This window comes from Callithrix jacchus, chromosome 6 (genome assembly GCF_049354715.1).
Source record: "Callithrix jacchus isolate 240 chromosome 6, calJac240_pri, whole genome shotgun sequence".
NCBI classification, from domain to species: Eukaryota; Metazoa; Chordata; class Mammalia; order Primates; family Cebidae; genus Callithrix; species Callithrix jacchus.
The window spans coordinates 140229864-140250256 of NC_133507.1; the positions used below are offsets into that span (position 1 = coordinate 140229864).

The 20393-nt window shown below is 38.8% G+C and overlaps 1 protein-coding gene across 35 annotated transcripts in view; it reads right to left on the reverse strand.

The window, feature by feature from the left end:
• The window catches only part of USP37 (ubiquitin specific peptidase 37), a 109149-nt gene that overhangs the window by 27072 nt on the left and 61684 nt on the right, over positions 1-20393 (reverse strand). For 27 of the 35 annotated variants that reach the window (XM_078328534.1, XM_078328531.1, XM_078328552.1 and 24 more), the window contains 7 exons: positions 18971-19102; positions 18692-18815; positions 17000-17190; positions 9953-10070; positions 7987-8066; positions 3701-3865; positions 1543-1608 (listed from right to left, as the gene is read on the reverse strand). In XM_078328534.1, the coding sequence (XP_078184660.1) occupies positions 1543-1608; positions 3701-3865; positions 7987-8066; positions 9953-10070; positions 17000-17190; positions 18692-18815; positions 18971-19102 (876 nt within the window). The remainder of the gene's footprint in view (positions 1-1542; positions 1609-3700; positions 3866-7986; positions 8067-9952; positions 10071-16999; positions 17191-18691; positions 18816-18970; positions 19103-20393) is intronic. The other 8 variants (XM_078328547.1, XM_078328556.1, XM_078328557.1 and 5 more) reach the window with 1 other exon arrangement.

The following is a 20393-nucleotide window of genomic DNA, read 5'->3' on the forward strand; positions in this document are numbered from 1 at the left end:
TATAGACTAATGGCACCAAGAAATAAGAAGCCAGAGTGGAAATCAGGAAGATTGTGTGGCAATGTAGATCAAAGAAAAGAGGCAAGTGGTCAGTGATAAGCCCAAACATAGTCTGTGGCTCAGAGCAGCCAGGATATCACTGCACTCCAGCCTGAACACTTGAAAAGCCTCCCATTATGTGCTCAAAAAGGTTTTTAGTATAATAGCCAATTAGCCATCTTAATTCCTCATTTCTGATTTCATGCTCACCAAGCAAACCTGAACATATTAATTTGCTTATCCAGGTAAATATTTTGCTGCAGGAGGATGACACCTGGCTACTACTGCACCAGGGTCAAATGTGACAAAGGACATTGTAGAAGAACCAATGGTATTCGGGTTCATAACTCAGCCTCTTTTAAGTTTGATCGGCATGACAGGTCTTCTAGGGCCTAATCATTCTTTATTGACCAACTCCCAAATTTTCATACCAGTAGACCCTGGAGAACAGATGACCATGCCAAGGTACAATGATGCCCAATGAAACCAATTCTTTCTTGCAACTACAGTGACTTGGTACATAAAGAGTGCATTCCATTAATAATTACTATATTCACAGAAGGCAGCTTGCCTGTAGCAATGAAAAATATTCATCCTGTAAATGCATCACTTGCTCACTTTCTAAGCAGCCAAGTGGTATTGCTCATTTGTATCTTGAGAACGGGCAAGAGTATTCATATCGGTATCATTTCAGATTTCTAGTCATGTTAGTCATCTGGTTTTAATTGCACTGAAAAATAATTAACAGGAGGAAAAGAAAATAGCAGTTCCCAAATGTCATTTTATGGTTATATAAGCCCCCCAAAAGCCCTTAAACAACAAAAATGTCTCTTCTCTAAAAGTACTTTGGGCCATCAAATTTTTAGAAAAATTTAAAAGCCGAATGACAACTAAATAAATTGAAATGATGTAATCAGGAACTCCTCTAGGAAGATCTTAGAGGAAATATATTTAAAAAACAATCAAAAAAGGCATTTGGTTCCCTCCTTGGATAAAGTTTGGTCTTAAACAAAAAACATAAGGCATTTATAGAATGCTTGCTTGTTTTCCTGTCCCCTTTCATAATAACTCATATTTCATGTCAAAGACAAGAAGTTCCAGACTGGCTAACAACAGGTAAAAAATGTTTTGGGATTCCATGCCTATCTTTGAGGAAGAGTGTGTTAGACTAATAGGAGTTATTTTATCCCTTAAATCTCTAGACTCCCTTGCCCTCAGTTAATTTTTTGAGTTTTAGGATGAAAGTATTACATATTAACAATGATAAGGTTTTAAGACAGAATATTGAGAGATGAGGTAAACTTGTATCATTGATTAAAATTTGTTATATCCTTCAATATACTCTAAATCAAATTCAGGAAAATTTCAAAAGTATCGGTAATAAAAAGTAGTTATCATGCAAAAAGTAAAACAATAACAAAAAGGCAGGGAGGCAATCTTGGAGATTAGGGTAAGCCAAATCTTTAAACACAGATTTTGGGTACATTAAGAAATATAACTCACTTTGAAGGTGTAGAAGGGCTGGTGATGCAGGAATTCACCATTTGAGAGGCTTTCAATGGTCTAGAACTATCAGAAAATTAGAAAATATATAATGTATACAAATGAATTATTAAAGATATATATTTAACTTATAAAATGAATTATTCTGTACCATAAACCTTTTATGTCCTCTTGAAAATCAAACAATTATAATGCTTTTTAAATTACTAGCAACAGGCCAGGTGGCTCACACCTGTAATCCCAGCACTTTGGGAAGCTGAGGTGGGCAGATCAACTGAGGTCAGGAGGTGAAGACCAGCCTGGCCAACATGGTGAAACCCTGTTTCTACTAAAAATACAAAAATTAGCCAGACATGGTGGCAGGCACCTGTAATCCCAGCTACTCAGGAGGCTGAGGCATGAAAATTGCTTAAACCCAGGAGGTGGAGGTTGCAGTGAGTGGTGATCACACCACTGCACTCCAGCCTAGGCAACGGAATGAGTCTCTGTCTTAAAAAAAAAAAAATTACTAGTAATAGAGGCCAAAAGAGAAAATGAAATACTATCTCTAGACTCTCCTTGATCCAGTAATCTAAATAGACAGTATTGGAAATGAAGTCAAGTGTAATACATATGAAAAAAGTAACTTGGAGTAAATTACTTTGTCTTAGTTCTTTTAAAGTAATAGCTCTCATTTATTGAGGACTTACTAGATGTCAGACACTGTACTAAGAACTCTACATATATTGCATCATTTAATGTTCACAACCACTCTATTATTTTTCTTACAGACAAGTCAAGGAATTTATGCCAGACCTAAAAGCTATCAAATTGTAGAGTCAGATAGCTTGGATTAGGCCAATGATCATAGAGAATCTACACTGTTGGTGTGACATACTACTACTGCCAGAAAGAGTACTAGCTCTACCAGCAGACAGCAGTATGTACCAAGCAAAAACAAGCAAAGAAAAGCTGTGAGAGGAAAAAACCATTAGACTCTTTGGGCACATGCTTTCATTAGTAGACCCTTGAGAAACTAGTGTAAACTTCTATAAGACGTGGCTCTTTCAGACACTAACTGCCTGACTTTGGGAAAATCATTTAATATGGTCCTTGGTCCTCTTCTATAAAATTAAGGGCTTGGACAAAAATCTCTAAAACGTCTTTCACCTTTAAAGTTCTATAACTTTATGATTCTACCAAACAAGTGTTCGAGTACAGTAAAGAATGACATAACATACGGCTTCAAAGTAATGCAAGTATGTAGAAAAAAGAGAAACATTCAAAGAAGTCCTAAGGTTTTCTCAGCATACATGATGAAATAAAACCTAAAGATTACTTCTTTTTTTTTTGAGAAACTTTAAGAGCCATTTAATTTCTTTACACTGCTGATAGTATATGTATGAAGGCATAACATTGAGTATAGGGTTTCTCAAATCTTCATGTCCCGAGAGTCAGCTGAGGCATTTGTTAAAAATATTGATTCCTAAGCCACTATTTCAGACCTAATGAAACAGAACTTCCAGGGAAAACACACAAAAATCTGTATTTTTAGCCTTTAGGTGACTCTTACTATCACCTAAGTCTCATTTATATTCCCAAAGTATATCAAACTGTCTTCTAGTACTCTAAAGAGTTAAGAGCACTTGCGAAAAAAGCACCTCACTATGAAAATCAACTAATAAATTTGGAAATATTTTAACCATTTTCTTCAATTACTTCAGGCAGTGATTTAACACTAAAATTCCAAGGTAAAACAAAATTAAGATCTCCTTCTTGGTCTGATTTTTTTTTTTTTTTTTTTTTTTGAGATAGGGTCTCACTCTGAGCATCATTCACTGCAGCCTTGATCTCCCAGGCTCCAGCGATCCTCCCACATCTGCCTCAATTAGCTGGAACTATAGGTGTGTGCCACCATGCTGGTTCTATTATTTTATTTTTTGTAGAGAGAAGGTCATGCTATGCTACCATAGGTGGCTTCAAACTCCTAGGCTCAAGCAATTCTTCTGCCTCAGCCTCCCAAAGTGCTGAGATTAGAGGCATGAGCCACACTGCATTTGGCCACTGATTTGATATGACCTTGAAATCATACTATGTAGCTCAGTCATTCTTTTGATTAGATTCTAAAGCCTTTCTATTTCAAAAGGGAATGTAAAGACACAGTCTCTCAAAGACTTACATTGCCATATGTGCACTCCAACCAAGGGTAAAAGGTGGTTTTGTATTTTCAGTGCAATGAGATGACAGGGTCAGGTATCTTGGAATGATGACTTGCTGTCCAATCTTATTGTTAAGCGAGAGAGCCACGTTGAAGCTATATCGTTTCAAATGAAGAATGAGGACCCTGAAAAACAGATGACAACCTTACTAATTCATATATAATACAGGTATCTCTTGTATACTAAAAGAGATCACTCTAACTATGTTAGATGACTTTTGACTGAAAAATTCCATGTGGCCAAACTAAAGACACATCAAAGAATATTTACTGAATACCTGTTAGGTGCCAGGCACTGTGCAAGGTAATAAGCATACAAATAAAAACAAAACAGGGACACTGGTGGTGGATTACTGTGGTTTGGGTAAAATACTTAATGTTCCTAGAAAAAACACAAATAAATAAGATACAGCAGACAAGAATGTTAAATTTTTTAATTTGGCATTAATATTGGGTTAAATCCTTAAATAATTTACTTCACTGTTACACAGTTTAAAAAGCAATAGGTTTTATATAACCACTACTGGTAAAATAATGTCTATTAAAATGTTACATAGCTCTTATATTTGATGGTAAACATTAATTACTTCAAGATGATTTCTGATGAGAATTATTCTTTTATTTTCAGAAGAACGTTCTCTGTAGAAAGCTAAGGAAGAAATACAAAACTTTTCCCCATCTAGAAAAAAGCTATACAAAAATTTGCATGCCAAATCTGGTCTGTGAGTCTGAAAAGGCTTTTAGGTCCTTAGAAGCACTGAATTCTTTATGGTTAAAATTGTGGTAACCTTTTCACTTCTCATAAAGAACACAATCTCTGCTTGATGGATTAAATATATTTTTCAACCCACAAGAACACTTTAAAAATTGAATTTCAAAAATCTTATGGGAATAAACTTCAGTTCTAGACACACACACAAAATTGTGTAATCTATAAAAAAAATGTTTCTTACCATATACACCTTCATCACAGAAGCCACGAACAAAAATTTGCAAATTGAAATTATCGATTGTACTTTTTTAAAAAGCATGCTAGAATTCAGAACCTTTACATTTACAATTTGACAGAATACAAGGACACAACTGATGTGAAAGCAATGTCAAAATCAATATTTTGACTAGAATTTCAAATAACCTAACCGAAATAAAAGGTAATATGAGGCTACTCGGGACACACTGCCTATAGTGTAGCCCTGCTCAGCATGGAGCAGTAAAAGGAGAGGGGGAAAAAAAAAGTAATATAGCAGGAAAATGATAGTCAAAATCACAGATCTTCAAAGATGAGGCTCCACTAAAAGGGAATGGACTTGGTAACGATAACGGGTTCTTCAAGCATAAGAATGGTTTTGAAAATTAAATTGAGCACAAGTAGAACAAGACTAATCCTAATTAGGATTTAACGAACAGAGGCTTCTAGCACATAAGACTGGAATAAATTAACCTTTAACACAAGTGAGCTACCAGAAAAAAAAAAAAAAAAAGAAAAACAAGGGAGAAAAATTCCCCTTAGCATTTTTTCCGCTCACTTGAAAAATCAAACAGCAAGAGAATGGGAAAGAATAGAGAAATCCAGCATGTGAGGTAAAAACTAGTCTTTTTAACTCTACATGGTTTCCTTAGTGATAGCTGGTAACAACAAATTCTTTGCCTTAAGATTCCTCCTCCCATCTTCCTGGCCTCAAACCACTCATAAATTGGAAAGAACAAAGTCTCTAAAGTCAAAAACATAAGTTTCTTAAGTCATTATAATAATACTGCTATGATTTATAAATTCTTTTTGTTGTTATTGTTGTTGTTTTTTAATGGATATGCCTTGCCCAGGCTGGCCTCAAATACCTCCTCATGTGCCAGGACAATTGGCCTGAGCCACCGAGGCTCCCCGCTTCCCCTTTTTTTTTGGCTCCCCCTTTTTTTTAAGACAAGCTCTTGCTCTCGCTGGAGTGCTATGGCATGAACATGGCTCACTGTAACCTCAACCTCCTGAGTTCAAGTGATCCTCCCGCCTTACTTCCCTAGTGGTTAGGACCACTGGGACTGCTGGGACCACGGGCATGTGCCAAGACACCCAGCTAATTTAAAAATTTCTGGGGCTGGGTGCAGTGGCTCACACTTGTAATCCTAGCACTTTGGGAGGCTAAGGCGGGTGGATCACCTGAGGTCAGGAGTTGGAGACCAGCCTGGCCAACATGGCCAAACCACATCTCTACTAAAAACACAAAATTAGCTGGGCATGGTGGTGTGTGCCTGTAATCCCAGCTACTACTTGGGAGGCTGAGGCATGAGAATTGCTTGAACCCAGGAGGTGGAGGTTGCAGTGAGCCAAGATCACGCCATGGCACTCCCGTCTGAGCAAAAGAATGAGACTCTGTCTGGGGGCTGCGGGGGCAAGGGGGTGTAGAGGGGAACCCACAACATTTTTTGTAGAGATGGGAGTTCTCCCCATGTTGCCCATGCTGGTCTCAAGCAATCCTCCCACCTTGGCCTCCCAAATTGTTGAGATTACATGTGTAAACCACCATGCCTAGCCTTTATAAAGTCATTTCTTTAAAACCAACTTCTTTGATCAGGCATGGTGCCTGACACCTGTAATCCCAACACTCTGAGAGGCAGAGGTGGGCAGATCACCGGGGGTCAGGAGTTTGAGGCTGACCTGGCCAACATGGCGAAACCCCGTCTCTACTAAATATATAAAAATTAGCCAGGTGTGATGGCATACACCTGTAATCCCATCTACTCGGGAGGCTGAGGCAGGAGGATCGCTTGAACCTGGGAGGCAGAGGTTGCAGTAAGCTGAGATTGCATCACTACGCTCTAGCCCCGGGGACAAAGCAAGACTCTTGTCTCAAAAAAAAAACAAAAAACAAAAAACAAAAAACAAAACTTTTTAAAATAAATAAAACCAACTCCCTTATCTCCCAAGCACTGAGGAAAATTAAAACATTATTTAAAAAAAAAAAATCCCATTTGCTAGAAAGGAGTAGATTATGAAATGTAAAAGTACTAGTCTCTAGGAGCTAGGTTCCAGAAATTCCACACGTACTGACAAAATATTGAAGCTAATAAAAGAAAGTAAAGCACTCTGTAGGCAAAGTCCTACATAAATACTTAATGTTAATAATAACCTTGGTGGTTGCAGTCTATTCTTGGAAAGAACTGAAAGCTGTACTGTAACCACATCATAATTTTTTGTAACTAGTTTGGTTTTGTTTACACAGAGCTGATACAATGTAAGTTAATTTCATTCCTAAATCAGAAAATTTATCTTATGATTACAGGAAATTTACTAATTTATAAGATCTTTCAAATGAAAGAATGTATAAACTGTAAAAAATTACTCCCTATTTTATTTTATGTACATGTATGCATGTGTCTATGGCAGGTTTTTACTGAAAGTTTGGGATAACAGAGAAAGACTACAGCACAACACAGGACAACAAATTATAACGGAATATTATACATTACTGAATTAAAAATTGACTAGCTAGTTCTTACAATTATTCCAAAGTCTCACCAGTTGTATCCTCTATTGCCATTTTCTTGGTACTCTCAAGACTCTTTTTCTTTTCAATATTCCAAACTCTTTTCCTTCCTTCCTTTTAATATGTATTTCTTTCTTTTGTAGAGATGGGGTTTCCCTATGTTACCCAGGCTGGTCTTAAGCTCCTGGACTTAAGTGATCCTTCCAAAGTGCTAGGATTACGGGGGTGAGCTTATCACATCTGGCCACCTTTCTTATGCAAGAGCATTCTAGCTTTCCACCCTCTACACTCTGCACATTTCAGCTTTCCTGGCCCTCTCTACCAATCCATTCTGGTAACCTTCATTTACTCAGTAATATTTGTATGAACTTTAAAAAGAAAAATTGGGCCAGGCATGGTGGCTCACACCTGTAATCCCAGCACTTTGGGAGGCCAAAGTGGGTGGATCACACCGCCAGGAGTTTCACCAGCTTGGCCAACATGGTGAAATCCTGTCTCTACTAAAAATACACAAAACAATTAGCTGGGCATAGTGGCACATGCCTGTAGTCCCAGCTACTTGGGAGGCTGAGGCAGAAGAATTGCTTGAACCTGGGAGGCGAAGTTGTAGTGAGCCAACATCTCGCCACTGCACTCCAGCTGGGGCAACAGAGTGAGACTTCGTCTCAAAAAAAGAAAAAAAAAAAAAGGGAAAAATTAAAAAGCAATTAAATTTACCTGGGAATTCCTTAGTCCATAGCAAAAAAAAAAAAAAAAAAAAAAATTTACCTAGGAAGCCTGTTAAATTTGTGCCTGACAAGAGCACACTTCCCACCACACTTCTCACAAGAATATTCCAGTTCTTCAGCCTATGAAAAGAGGGAAAAATAAAGCATGAAGTTGAATCAGCATTAATCTCTTAAATGAAAGAAATCTGCTTTAGTCTTATTAGTTCCATTAGTGGAATGATAACTGAACCAGTTTTAAAAATTGTGTCTACAGCTATGAGCCTTACCAAATTAAGATCTAATCCTCAAAATATAATATCATACCCTGTTTCAGAACCCCTAATTTCCTTTACTACCAAGGAAATATCTAAATTTATGATACTAACTAGACTCTAAAGTAGAAGATTCTCAGCCTTTTCTCCATGGACACATATGAATCACCACCAAAAGTATATCCAGATTTTAACATTTAGCCATAGCAGAGATAAGATCACCTTCAGATTAGGTAGAATTTCTGGTCTGTTAGGTGTAATGTTACCCCTTTTGCATAATGGAACTCGATCTTGTGGTGACAGCCCACTAAGAACAACCACTTTAAAAGGTCAAAAATTTGGGGTGAATACCATCACCTAGACAATGCTGAAATACGAAATCCTTAAAATATGGGGGTAAAAATACATAGGAAAATCTTCAAAGTCTATTGATAATAACAGGTATAGTTTAAAAATGACTAAAAGAAAAGCAGAGTATTTATCTTTTGAAGCTCAATATTCATCATTAAAAAACCAGATTTTTTTTTTTTTTTTTTTTTGAGACAGAGCCTCACTCTGTCGCCCAGGCTGGGGGAGAGGTGTGATCTCAACTCACTGCAACCTCCGTCTCAAGGGTTCAGGAGATTCTCATGCCTCAGTTTCCTGAGTAGCTGGGACTACAGGCATGTGCCACCATGCCTGGCTAATTTTTGCATTTTTAGTAGAAGTGAGGTTTCGCTATGTTGGCCAGGCTGGTATCAAACTTCTGAGCTCAAGTGCTCAGCCTCCCTCGGCCTCCTAAAGTGCTGGGATTATAGGCGTGAGCCACAGCACCCGGTTGCATTTTTTTTTCTAAACCTTAGGAAGACAATCCTGCCAATTTACTACAAGGACCACTACTAGATAGATCAAGGGGGATTCTTGCAAATTTCTACCAGTTATCAAGACTGCTATAACAACAGTCTGATTACCCCCAGAAACTTTAACAGTATCTGTAATGGTGTATCATAGACACAAACACGTATCTACAGCTTTAAATAAACATGATTCTTCCATCCTGTTTCTAATAGGGTACATTCAACCTAAGAAAAAGCAAAGAATATTTTCTCATTCTGCAGATCCTAGGATACCAACTTACATGATATCTACGGTTTTAATTTCATGTTACCAAATTTTAGCATATATTACTTCAAACACTTTAATATTTGTTCACAAATAGCAAACTACTTCTAAGGTTGTCTAAATGCTTGCTATTGAGTTAAATTTATAATCTAAGCAGTTAATTTTTTTTGATGAGTTATAATTAGATTTATCAAGATTTTAAAAATAATTATTTGTAAAAAGTCTCATTTGTTTTCCCCACAAATAATTTTGTTGAATCTCTGCCAAGGCCAGGTGTGGTAGCTCATGCCTGTAATTTGAGCATTTTGGAAGGCCAAAGTGGATGAATCACTTTAGGCCAGGAGTTCAAGATCAGCCTGGCCAACATGGTAAAAAACCCCGTCTCTAGCAAAAAAATACAAAAATTAGTTCAGGCATGGTGACATGGCGCCTGTAGTCCTAGCTACTTGGGGAAGCTGAGGTGATAGGATCGCTTGAACCTGGGGGCAGAGGTTGCAGTGAGCTGAGACTGTGTCACTGCACTATAGCCAGGTGACAATGTAAGACCCTGTCGCCCCAAAGAAAAAGAAACTCTGCCTTTAAGAAACCACCTTCAAATACAACTATCAATGATATAAAATTTAGTTATGTGAAAATAAAAAAGATATTACTTACCCTAAAGAAAAGATCAAGAGAATCTTGAATTGAACGAGGAGGGAGTGGTTTTTTCCTACGAGGAAGGTCAATAGAGAGGTCATTAAACTGTTCTCTTTTGGGGATAATCTCTCCACATCTGTAAGAAGAAAAAGAGACATGTAAGCATTTAGAGCAATACACAAGAAATACAAATACAATACACAAGAAATACAAAAACAATGTTCTTTCATAGAACTTATGGTACTTATATCTTATCACCAGGCATAAAAACTTACAACTTTTTGATGCTTATTAAATTAACACAGATAAAACTGCAATTGCAAGTATTTAAGTACTTTCTTAAATTTTTAAACTTTACATAAGCAACCCCCAAACTTTAAAAAACTAAAGCATAACATAATATAGAAAAGTGAATCTGTGGCAGGTATATGGCTTTATGAATTATCAGTTAACACATTCATTACCACTCAAATCAAGAAACAGGGCCAGGTTTGGTGGCTTAAGCATGTAATCCCAGCCCTTTGGGAGGCCGAGGTGGGCAGATCTCCTGAGGTCAGGAGTTCGAGACCAGCCTGGCCAACATGGCGAAACACTGTCTCTACAAAAAATACAAAAATTAGCTGGGCATGGTGGTGGGCACCTGTAATTCCAGCTACTCGGTAGGCTGAGGCAGAAGAGAATCACTTGAACCCGGGGCAGTGAGCTGACATGGTGCCATTGCACTCCATCCTGGGTTACAGAGCAAGGCTCCGTCTCAAAAAAAAAAAAAGGAAACAGAGCATGATCAACTACCTAGAAGCCCCCTCACACATACCCTTTTCCAATCACTACCCTCTCCCAAGAGATAACTATTATTCTGACTTCCAACACTATAGATAAGTTTTGCCTGCTTTAGAACCTTTTACAATGGGATTATGCAATGTTTTCTTTTAGCATGATTGTAATATTGAACCATGCCTGCTGTGTATGACTTTATTGCATTTTCACTGTTGTATAGCATTAATCTGTATGAATATTCTACCATTATCCATGTTGGTATTGATGGGCATTTAGGTTGTTTCCAGTTGTTGGCTAGACAGGTAATGCTGCTTTAAAAATTCTACATGCTTTTTATGTGCATGTGTGGCTACTTCTGTTAGGCAGCAGAATGATTTCATTATCAAATATCTTTTATAGAATTTTAAAAAGTGAGCTCTGAGATTAAAATACCATATTCAATTTACCTAGAAGCAAATTTCTTTTAAGTAGTTTTAGCTGTTTTTCATTTTATCTTATCAGTACTTTAAGTAATATTTGTATTTCTACCCTAATTCCCTACTGTTAAAGCTAAAGACTGAAAAACATGAGTATATTTGTTTTTCATTCAGCAAACATTTACTGAGTGCCTCTCTGACAGGCAGAATTCTATCATGAACCTCAACTCTGTATAATTCTGTCCCCTTTGAGTGTGGATGGAACCAACCAGTGATAATGATGAGCTACCACACCTAAGACGATGTTACTTTACCTAGCCCAAAGGAATTTTGCAGATATAATTAAGGTTACTAATCTTAACTTTGAATAAATCAAAAAGGAGATTATCTGAATGGTCAGATCCAATCATGTGAGGCTTTTTGTCTGTTTGTTTTTGAGACAGGCTCTTACTTTGTTGCCCAGGCTGGAGAGCAGTGGCATGACCACAGCTCACTGCACCCTTGACCTCCCAGGCTCAAGCAATCCTCCCACTTCAGCCTCCCAGATAGCTGGGACTACAGGTGTGCACAATCATGTCTGTCTAATTTTTAAACTTTTTGTAGAGAAGGGGTCTCACTATATTGTCAGGGCTGGTCTAACACCTAGATTCAAGCAATCCTCTTGCCTCAGCCTCCCAACGTGCTGGGACTACAGGCATGAGCCACCAGGCTCGGCCCATATGAGCCCTTTAAATCTCAGTCTAGAGGACAGAAGGGAAGAAGTCTGAAGTCAGAAAGATGTATATTTCCTGCTGACCTGGAAAAAAGCAAACAGCACTGTTGTGAACTGCCTATGAGAGGGCCATGGGACAATGATCTATAGGCAGCCTTTAGGAAATGAGTGGTTCTGGTGGACAGCTAGCAAGAAAACGAGGACCTCAGTCCTATAACCACAGGATCTGAATTCTACCCATGACCTTAATGAGACAGAAGAGGAACCTGGGCTCCAGATGAGAACACGGGCAGTATTGCCTTTATTTCAGCCTTCTAATACTCTGAGCAGAGTACTCAGCCATACTGTGCTCAGATTTCTGACCTACAGAGCTCGGATGAATTAATAAATGGGTTTTGGCCGGGCACGGTGGCTCACGCCTGTAATCCCAGCACTTTGGGAGGCCGAGGCAGGTGGATCACGAGGTCAAGAGATCGAGACCATCCTGGTCAACACAGTGAAATCCCGTCTCTACTAAAGATACAAAAAATTAGCTGGGCACGGTGGCGCATGCCTGTAATCCCAGCTACTCGGGAGGCTGAGGCAGGAGAATTGCCTGAACCCAGGAGGCGGAAGTTGCCGTGAGCCGAGATCGCGCCATTGCACTCCAGCCTGGGAACAAGAGCGAAACTCCGTCTCAAAATAAATAAATAAATAAAATGGGTTTTGTTTTAAGCTGATATGTTTGAAGCAATTTGTTACACAGCACTGAAAACCTAATACAGCCTCCTCTATGCCAGAAAATGTTCTAGACCCTGGGGTGACAGTAGTAAATAAACCAAGGCAAAAATACCTCCTCCTCTCATGAAGCCATCATTATATTGGGAGAGAGAAAGACAATGAAACTGACACTAGTAAAACACAGTATATTAGACAGTGACACATGTAAGATGGAAAAACATAGTAGGGAAGAGGGAAATAAAAGATATGAGCAAAATATCTGAGAGGGTGGCAATAAAACATATCACTGAGCAAATGGCCTTTATGTAAAGATCTGGAGAAATGAGGACACTAACTAAATGATATGGGGGCCAGGTGTGGGGGCCTGTAATTTCAGAATTTGGGGAGGCTGAGGTGAGAAGTTAGCTTGAGCCCAGAAGTTTGAGACCAGCCTGGGCAACACTGAAAAACCCGATCGCTACAAAAAAATTTTAAAAATTAGCTGGGCATAGTGGCATGCACCTGTACTCCCAGCTACTCAGGAGGTTGAGGCGGGAGAACTGCTTGAGCCTGGGAGGTTGAGACTGCAGTGAGCTGTGATTGAGCCACTGCACTCAAGCCTGGGTGACAAAGCAAGACCCCATCTCAAAAATAAATCAGCAATTAAATAAAAATAAGAGTATATTGGGAAAGAGAATTCAAAATACAGGAAATGTTAAGTGCAAAGGCTCTCAGGCACCATGATCCTGGCATTTTTGAACAAAAGCAAGGAAGCTAATTTGGTTAAAATAAAATGAGCAAGGGAAACGTGTGATAGAAGACAAAGTCAGAGAGTTAACAGAGATGGGAGGTAGGAGTGCTGAGAGGCAGATTACATTAGGTTATACAAGTCATAGACTTTTTAATTTTATAAGCAGAAGGCTGACATGAAATAACTTCCATTTTAAATGGATCACTTTGACTTTTGTATTTAAATAGACTGCAGAAACATGGTGACTAATTTAAGATGCTGCAACAATTCAAACAAGAGATGATAGTGGCTTGGTATAGGGTAGTGGCAATCAAAGTGGTAAAAAGAGGTCAGATTCTGGATGTATTTTCAAGGTAGAGCTGAAAGGACTTGCAGATATATGAGATGTCAGGTTTGAGAAATACAAAGCTGGGCATAGTGGCTTATGCCTGTAAACCCCAGTAATTTGGAAGGCTAAGGTAGGAGGGTTGCTTGAGGCCAGGAATTTCAGACCAACCTGGACAACAGGGAGAGCGTGTGTCTAGAAAAAAATTTAAAATTAGCTGGGCACGGTGGTGTGTGCCCATAGTCCTAGCTACTCAGGATGCTGAGGAGGGAAGGACTGCTTAAGTTCAGGAGTTTAAAGGCTACAGTAAGCTATGACTGTGCCACTGCATTCCAGCCTGGGCGACAGAGCAACATTCTGTCTAAAAAAAAAAATCCCATATTCAAGAATATATTATTAATATATTAAATTGTCTTATAATAATTAAAAAGCAGTCAGCTTAAATTGTAATAGTTTTAAAAAGAAGTACATTTGACAAACTGGCCAAACAAACCTACAGCACGATGAGGCAGAGGATAAACACACAAAATTACAATCCAAGGTGTAAAGTGTATGGAATTTTCCTTCAGCCAGAAACTACTTTGTGTTTAGAGAAGTGTCCTAAAGAAAATTACTAATGAAGCAACAGAACCCTATCCCCACCCATCTGGCACAATCTGTCCAGTCTAGCTACCTGGTGTCTATATCCCACGACCCAAGGCACTTATTGCACAGATGCACATACCTCAACTGCACATCCAACATTTGGGTGCTATACAATTAGTGTCTAACACCACTGACACAGTGCAGAAGCCATTGCTCTGATATGGCCTTCTTTCTTTTCTTTTTTGGGATGGGGTCTTGCTCTGTCACCCAGGCTAGAGTGCAATGGTGTGGTCTTGGCTTACTGCAGCTGCCACCTCTCAGGTTAAAGCAATTCTCCTGCCTCAACTTCCCTAGTAGCTGGGACAACAGGCACACACCAGCACACCTGGCTAATTTTTGTATTTTTAGTGGAGATGGAGTTTCACCACGTTGGCCAGGGTGGTCTCAAACTCCTGACCTCAGGTGATCCACCCACCTCAGCCTCCCAAAGTGCTGGGATTACAGGCATGAGCCACTGTGGCCAGCCTGATATGGCCTGCTTTCTTCTGCGTTCCCTGAATGATCCCACTGCCTATCTCTCCATACCTGACTGAGAAAGCTGATGGATTGCCTGTGGTCATTTTCAACAGAGGTAACTTTAATTTTCTATTAAAAAATTTGAATGGTACTCCCACAATTCAATAATAACTGAAAACTTTGCCCCTCACTTTGACTTGACCAAATTTTGTCTGGAAGGTGCATAAGAAGGAAGGAATAAATGGCTATCATATTATTGACTGCTGTTGGACTCTCCAGCTTTTATAAGCTGAACCATACTTGCAAGATCCGAATATTTTCTTTAGAAAATCATTTATCCATTAGGGGAAAAAACACTAATGAAGTCTTGAATGAAGGCAAGCAATATCACAGACCTGTTTTTATTAAAATTCTGGTTAAAAATGCTAGAATGTTATAGCTGAAAAAGATGTCGGTGAACACTATCATTTTGAGTAGTCTGAGAAAAGCAGATATGGAGGACAAAAAATTGGAGAACCAATGTGGATTCTGAATATTTCTGAAGAAAATTCCAAAATGGAAAAGAAGCAGTATTTAGAGAATAGTTTTCTGGAGCTGGAGAAAATCTTTAAATCTTCAGAAGGTCGGGCGCGGTGGCTCAAGCCTGTAATCCCAGCACTTTGGGAGGCCGAGGTGGGTGGATCATGAGGTCAAGAATCGAGACCATCCTGGTCAACGTGGTGAAACCCCGTCTCTACTAAAAATACAAAAAATTAGCTGGGCATGCTAGCGCATGCCTGTAATCCCAGCTACTCAGGAGGCTGAGGCAGGAGACTTGCCTGAACCCAGGAGGCAGAGGTTGTGGTGAGCCAATATCGTGCCATTGCACTCCAGCCTGGGTAACTCCGTCTCAAAAAAAAAAATCTTCAGAAGAAAAGGCTCTACCATATTAAGGAAAAAGTAACAAAAGTGTTAATAACTAGACGTAAACTAATGAAACTGAATTTCAAAAACAAAGAATACCACAGATTTTCAGGAAGAAAAAGAAAAAATTCCCACAAAGTAAAGTTTCTTATGAGTGGCACAGAGTAATAGGGTATGATAGGACAGTATACATAATACATTGATGGGTAAAGTCTATGTGTGACTCAATAATTCTGCATTAAGTCATATGTGAAAGCCATAAAAATAATTATCTCATATAGAGACTGTAAAGAATTACATTTTCTCTGAAAAAAATCTATTCCGAAATGTACTATAGATGACTGGAAGATTAGTCAAAGCAAAACATTTTAAAGTGATGTGCAGGGTATAGAAGTCCTGATGATAAGCATGGAAATTAATTTAATGTAGAAAATAAGTCTAGATAATTACTGTAAATATGGTTGAAAAACATTGCAAAAGGTAAAAATAATTCAAATTTTGATCTATTTTGTAAAAAAAAATTTTTAGTAAAAATAATTTGTGGTTCAACTAAACAAGCAAGTAATAAGATTTATTTTTTCAGTGAAAAACAAGTATTTCCCAAACAACTCAATATTCTACACAGCAATGAAAAAAAAAAACAAAAAAACTATAGATCAAAATTAAGTGTTCAGTCAATACTAAAGTGTATAATAAAAGTATTTAAATTGTCCTCAGTTCTCACTCCACCAAGCATTTTTGTTTTGTTTTATTTTGTTTTTTGAGACAGGGTCTTGTTTTGTTGCCCAAGTTGGAGTGCAGTGGCGTGATCAGGGCTCAATGCAGCCTCAACTTGCTGGGCTCAAGCAATCCTCCCACTTTAGCCTTCCAAGTAGCTGGGATTATAGTTGTTCACCATCATGCCTGGCTAATTTTTGTATATTTTGTAGAGATGTATATTCCCATGTTGCCCAGGCTGGTCTTGATTTCCTGGGCTCACACTATCTGCTCACCTCATCCTCCTAAAGTGCTGGTATTACAGGCATGTGCCACTGTGCCTAGCCCAAGCATTTCTATAGAAAGATAAAGATTTTGGGGGGAAAAAAAAAAAAAAAAAAGGCTTGGTATAATCTGTTGATTTATATTTCCCCTATGACATAGAAATGAAGATGAGATAAAAATTCACTACTCGGGAGGCTAAGGTCAAAGGATCACTTGATCCCAGGAGATCTAAGCTACAATGAGCTAGGGTGTGCCACAGCACTCAAGAGCCTGGGTGACAGTGTGAGAACCTGTCTTAATAACAGAAAATAATTCATAGCATTTGGTATGTCGTAGGAAAGTTTTATTCACTCGCCATAAAGAACTAAAAGGGGAAAATAATTTCTTAGATATTACTTACGCTTTACAAATGATGGAGTGCTGAACCTCAAACTCCAAATTAGTAATAACAGGGCAAGTGTATACTCTGGTAGCTGAAATATCTGGTGAATTTTCTTCTCCAGAAACAGGTTCAGTCTTCCAAGTTTTATTTAATTTTTCCATATCTTCTTTCAGCTGGTCCAAGCACTGACTTAAAAATTCATGAGCATCCTAATAAGACAACAATATCCTTAATCAGACAAAAACATTTTTTTGTCACAATAACAGCTTATTGAGGCTGTGCCTGGTGCTCACAACTGTAATCCCAGCACTCTGGGAGGCCAAGGCAGGAGGATCACTTGAGGTAAGGAGTTTGAGACCAGTCTGGCCAACAAGATGAAGTCCCATCTCTACTAAAAATATAAAAATTAGCCAGGTGTGGTGGTGGGTGCCTGTAGTCCCAGCTCCTTGGGAGGCTGAGGCAGAAGAATCACTTGAACCTGGGAGGCAGAGTTTGCAGTGAGCCGAGATTACACCATTGTATTCCAGCTTGGGTGACAGAGCAAGATTCTGTCTCAAAAAAAGGAAAACTAATGAAAAACAAAACAACCAAAAAACAATAGCTTATTAACATAATTTAGACAGTGAAAGCCCTTGGAATTCAATGACATATATGAACAATGTCAGGATTATTCTTATAAGAATTTGGGGGCTAAAAACAAATAAGAATAAAAAGAATTTGGGGGGCTGTATATTTTATGAATAAAAACAAATGACAGATTATATATTCTTAGTAATTATATCAATTGCGTAACTCCTCACTTTGCTTTTTTTTTAAAAAAGCTTTTTGCAGCTAACACAGCCCAAATCCTTGCACTAGCAAATCAAATCTATATGTTAAAATATGGTACAATACACAGAAGAGTCACCTTTAGTCTTACTACAACTCCTTAGGTTTTTCTTTCTTCCTTTTTTGAGAGGGATTTTCGTTATTGCCACCCAGAGTGGAGTTCAATGGCACAATCTCGGCTCACTACAACCCCCACCTCCCAGGTTCAAGAGATTCTCCTTCGTCAGCCTCCCAAGTAGCTGGGATTATAGGCATTCGACACCATGCCCAGCTAATTTTTTTGTATTTTTCGTAGAGATGGGGTTTCACCATGTCAGTCAAGCTGGTCTGGAACCCCTAAATGCAGGTGATCCACTTGCCTTGGCCTCTGGAAAGTGCTGGGATTACAGGCACGAGCCACCACGCCTGGCCTCTCCTCAGGTTTTTCATTATATAATGAACATGCATACACAAATCTCATTTTAAAATAAAAATCAAGAAACACTAAAATCATGTCTATTTCCATAATCTCTGAAACATTTGTTTTTTTTATTTTTATAAATATTGATTGATTGATTGACTGACTGAGATGGAGTCTTGCTCTATCACCCAGGTTGGAGTGCAGTGGCACAATCTTGGCTAACTGCAACCTCTGCCTCCCAGCTTCAAGCAATTCTCCTGCCTCAGCCTCCCCAGTCGCTGGGATTACAGGTGCCCACCACCATGCCCAGCTAATTTTTCTATTTTTAGTAGAGACAGGGTTTCAAACCATGTTAAAGCCAGGCTGGTCTCGAACTCCTGACCTCAGGTGATCTGTCCACCTAGGCCTCCCAAAGTGCTGGGATTACAGACGTGAGTCACTGTGTCAGGCCTCTGAAACATTTTAAAACAATTAATACTCACATTCTGCATATAACCAGAGAATCTCTCTGCTGTAGCTGAAATGGCATTTTTAACCTTCTTGAGTAAATCTTTTTTGGTCTCTGAATTACAGATATCTTTTTTAACAAGCAAGTGTGCAAAGCGTCTGGTAAAACAAAAAACAAAGTTTTACATGACATGGCATGATATTTTAAAAACTACTAATAGCAACACAGAAAATTTTTGAGTGTCTAAAATTCCATTATTCTATAATCAATAAAGTAAAAAGGTTACTCGATAAGTACAGTACATAATGATTACCTGATAAGTGCATTGAGTGGAATTTTCTTCCATGGGATACCTTGTTTAAGCAAGTCATTTGCAAATGACTGGAGTGAAAATAGAGATTGTAAAATAGCATTCATATAGCAGGTATTTCCCAAATTGGAGAAGCTGAAAATTAAAGAAATCGTGCTTTAGAAGAAGGCAACAGGAATTCCTAAAGTATGTTCAGTATAGTAGGAGTTCTCCACTTTAATATGTATCAGAATCACCTGGAGGGCTTATTAAACCACATATTGCTGGACCCTAACCCCAAGGTTTCTAATTCAGTAGGTTTAGACAGAGAAGACACAAAAATGTCCATTTCTAACAAGTTACTAGATCACGTTGATGCCGATGGTCTGGGAACTACATTTTGAGAACCACTGCATTATGATATTATAGTAATAAGCCAGGCACCGTGGCTCACATCTGTAATCCCAACACTTTGGGAGGCCAAGGTGGGCAGATCACTTGAGGTCAGGAGTTCGAGATGAGCCTGGCCAATATAGTGAAACACTGTCTCTACTAAAAATACAAAAGTTAGCCAGGCATGGTGGTACGTGCCTGTAATCGCAGCGATTTGGAGACAGGCAGGGAGAATCACTTAAATCTGGGAGGCAGAGGTTGCAGTGAGCTGAGATCGTGCCACCTGGGCAACAGAGTGAGACTCCGTGTCAAAAAAAAAAAAAAAAAATCTTATCTAATACACGTTCCGTGATTCAATTTTGTCAACTGATCCAAGAAAGTTCTTTATAGCTTTTGTTCCCTCACTTAGACACAAGATTCAGTCCAGGATCACGTGACGTTGTGTCTCTTTAGTTTTCTTTAATCTGGAATAATTCCTCAGCTTTCTCTTACACGACACTGACATTTTTGAAGAACACGGTTCTTCCTACCCGGGTTGTTTTGTTTTTGTTTTTGAGACAGGGTCTTGCTCTGTTGTCCTGGGTGGAGTGCAATGGCGTGATCATGACTCACTGTAGCCTCAACCTCCCAAGCTCAAGCAATCTTCCTACCTCAGCTTCCTGACTTTAAGTATGTATCACTACGCCTGGGTAATTTTTTTATTTTTTGTAGAGATGGGATCTCACTATGTTGTCTAGGCTGGTACTGAGCTCCAAGGCTCAAGCAATCCTCCTGCCTTGGCCTCCCAAAGTGTTGGGATTACAGCATGAGTCACTACCCCCAGCCTGTCTTTTTGGGTTGTTTTTTTGAGATAGTGTCTCACTCTGTTGCCCAGGCTGGAGTGCAGTTGCGTGATCTTGGTTCACTGCAACCTCTGCCTCCTGGGTTCAAGCAAGTCTCATGCCTCAGCCTCTCAAATAACTAGGATGACAGGCATATGCCACCATGCCTGGCTAATTTTTGTATTTATTTATTTAATTTTTTGAGATGGAGTCTTGCTCTGTCACCCAGAATG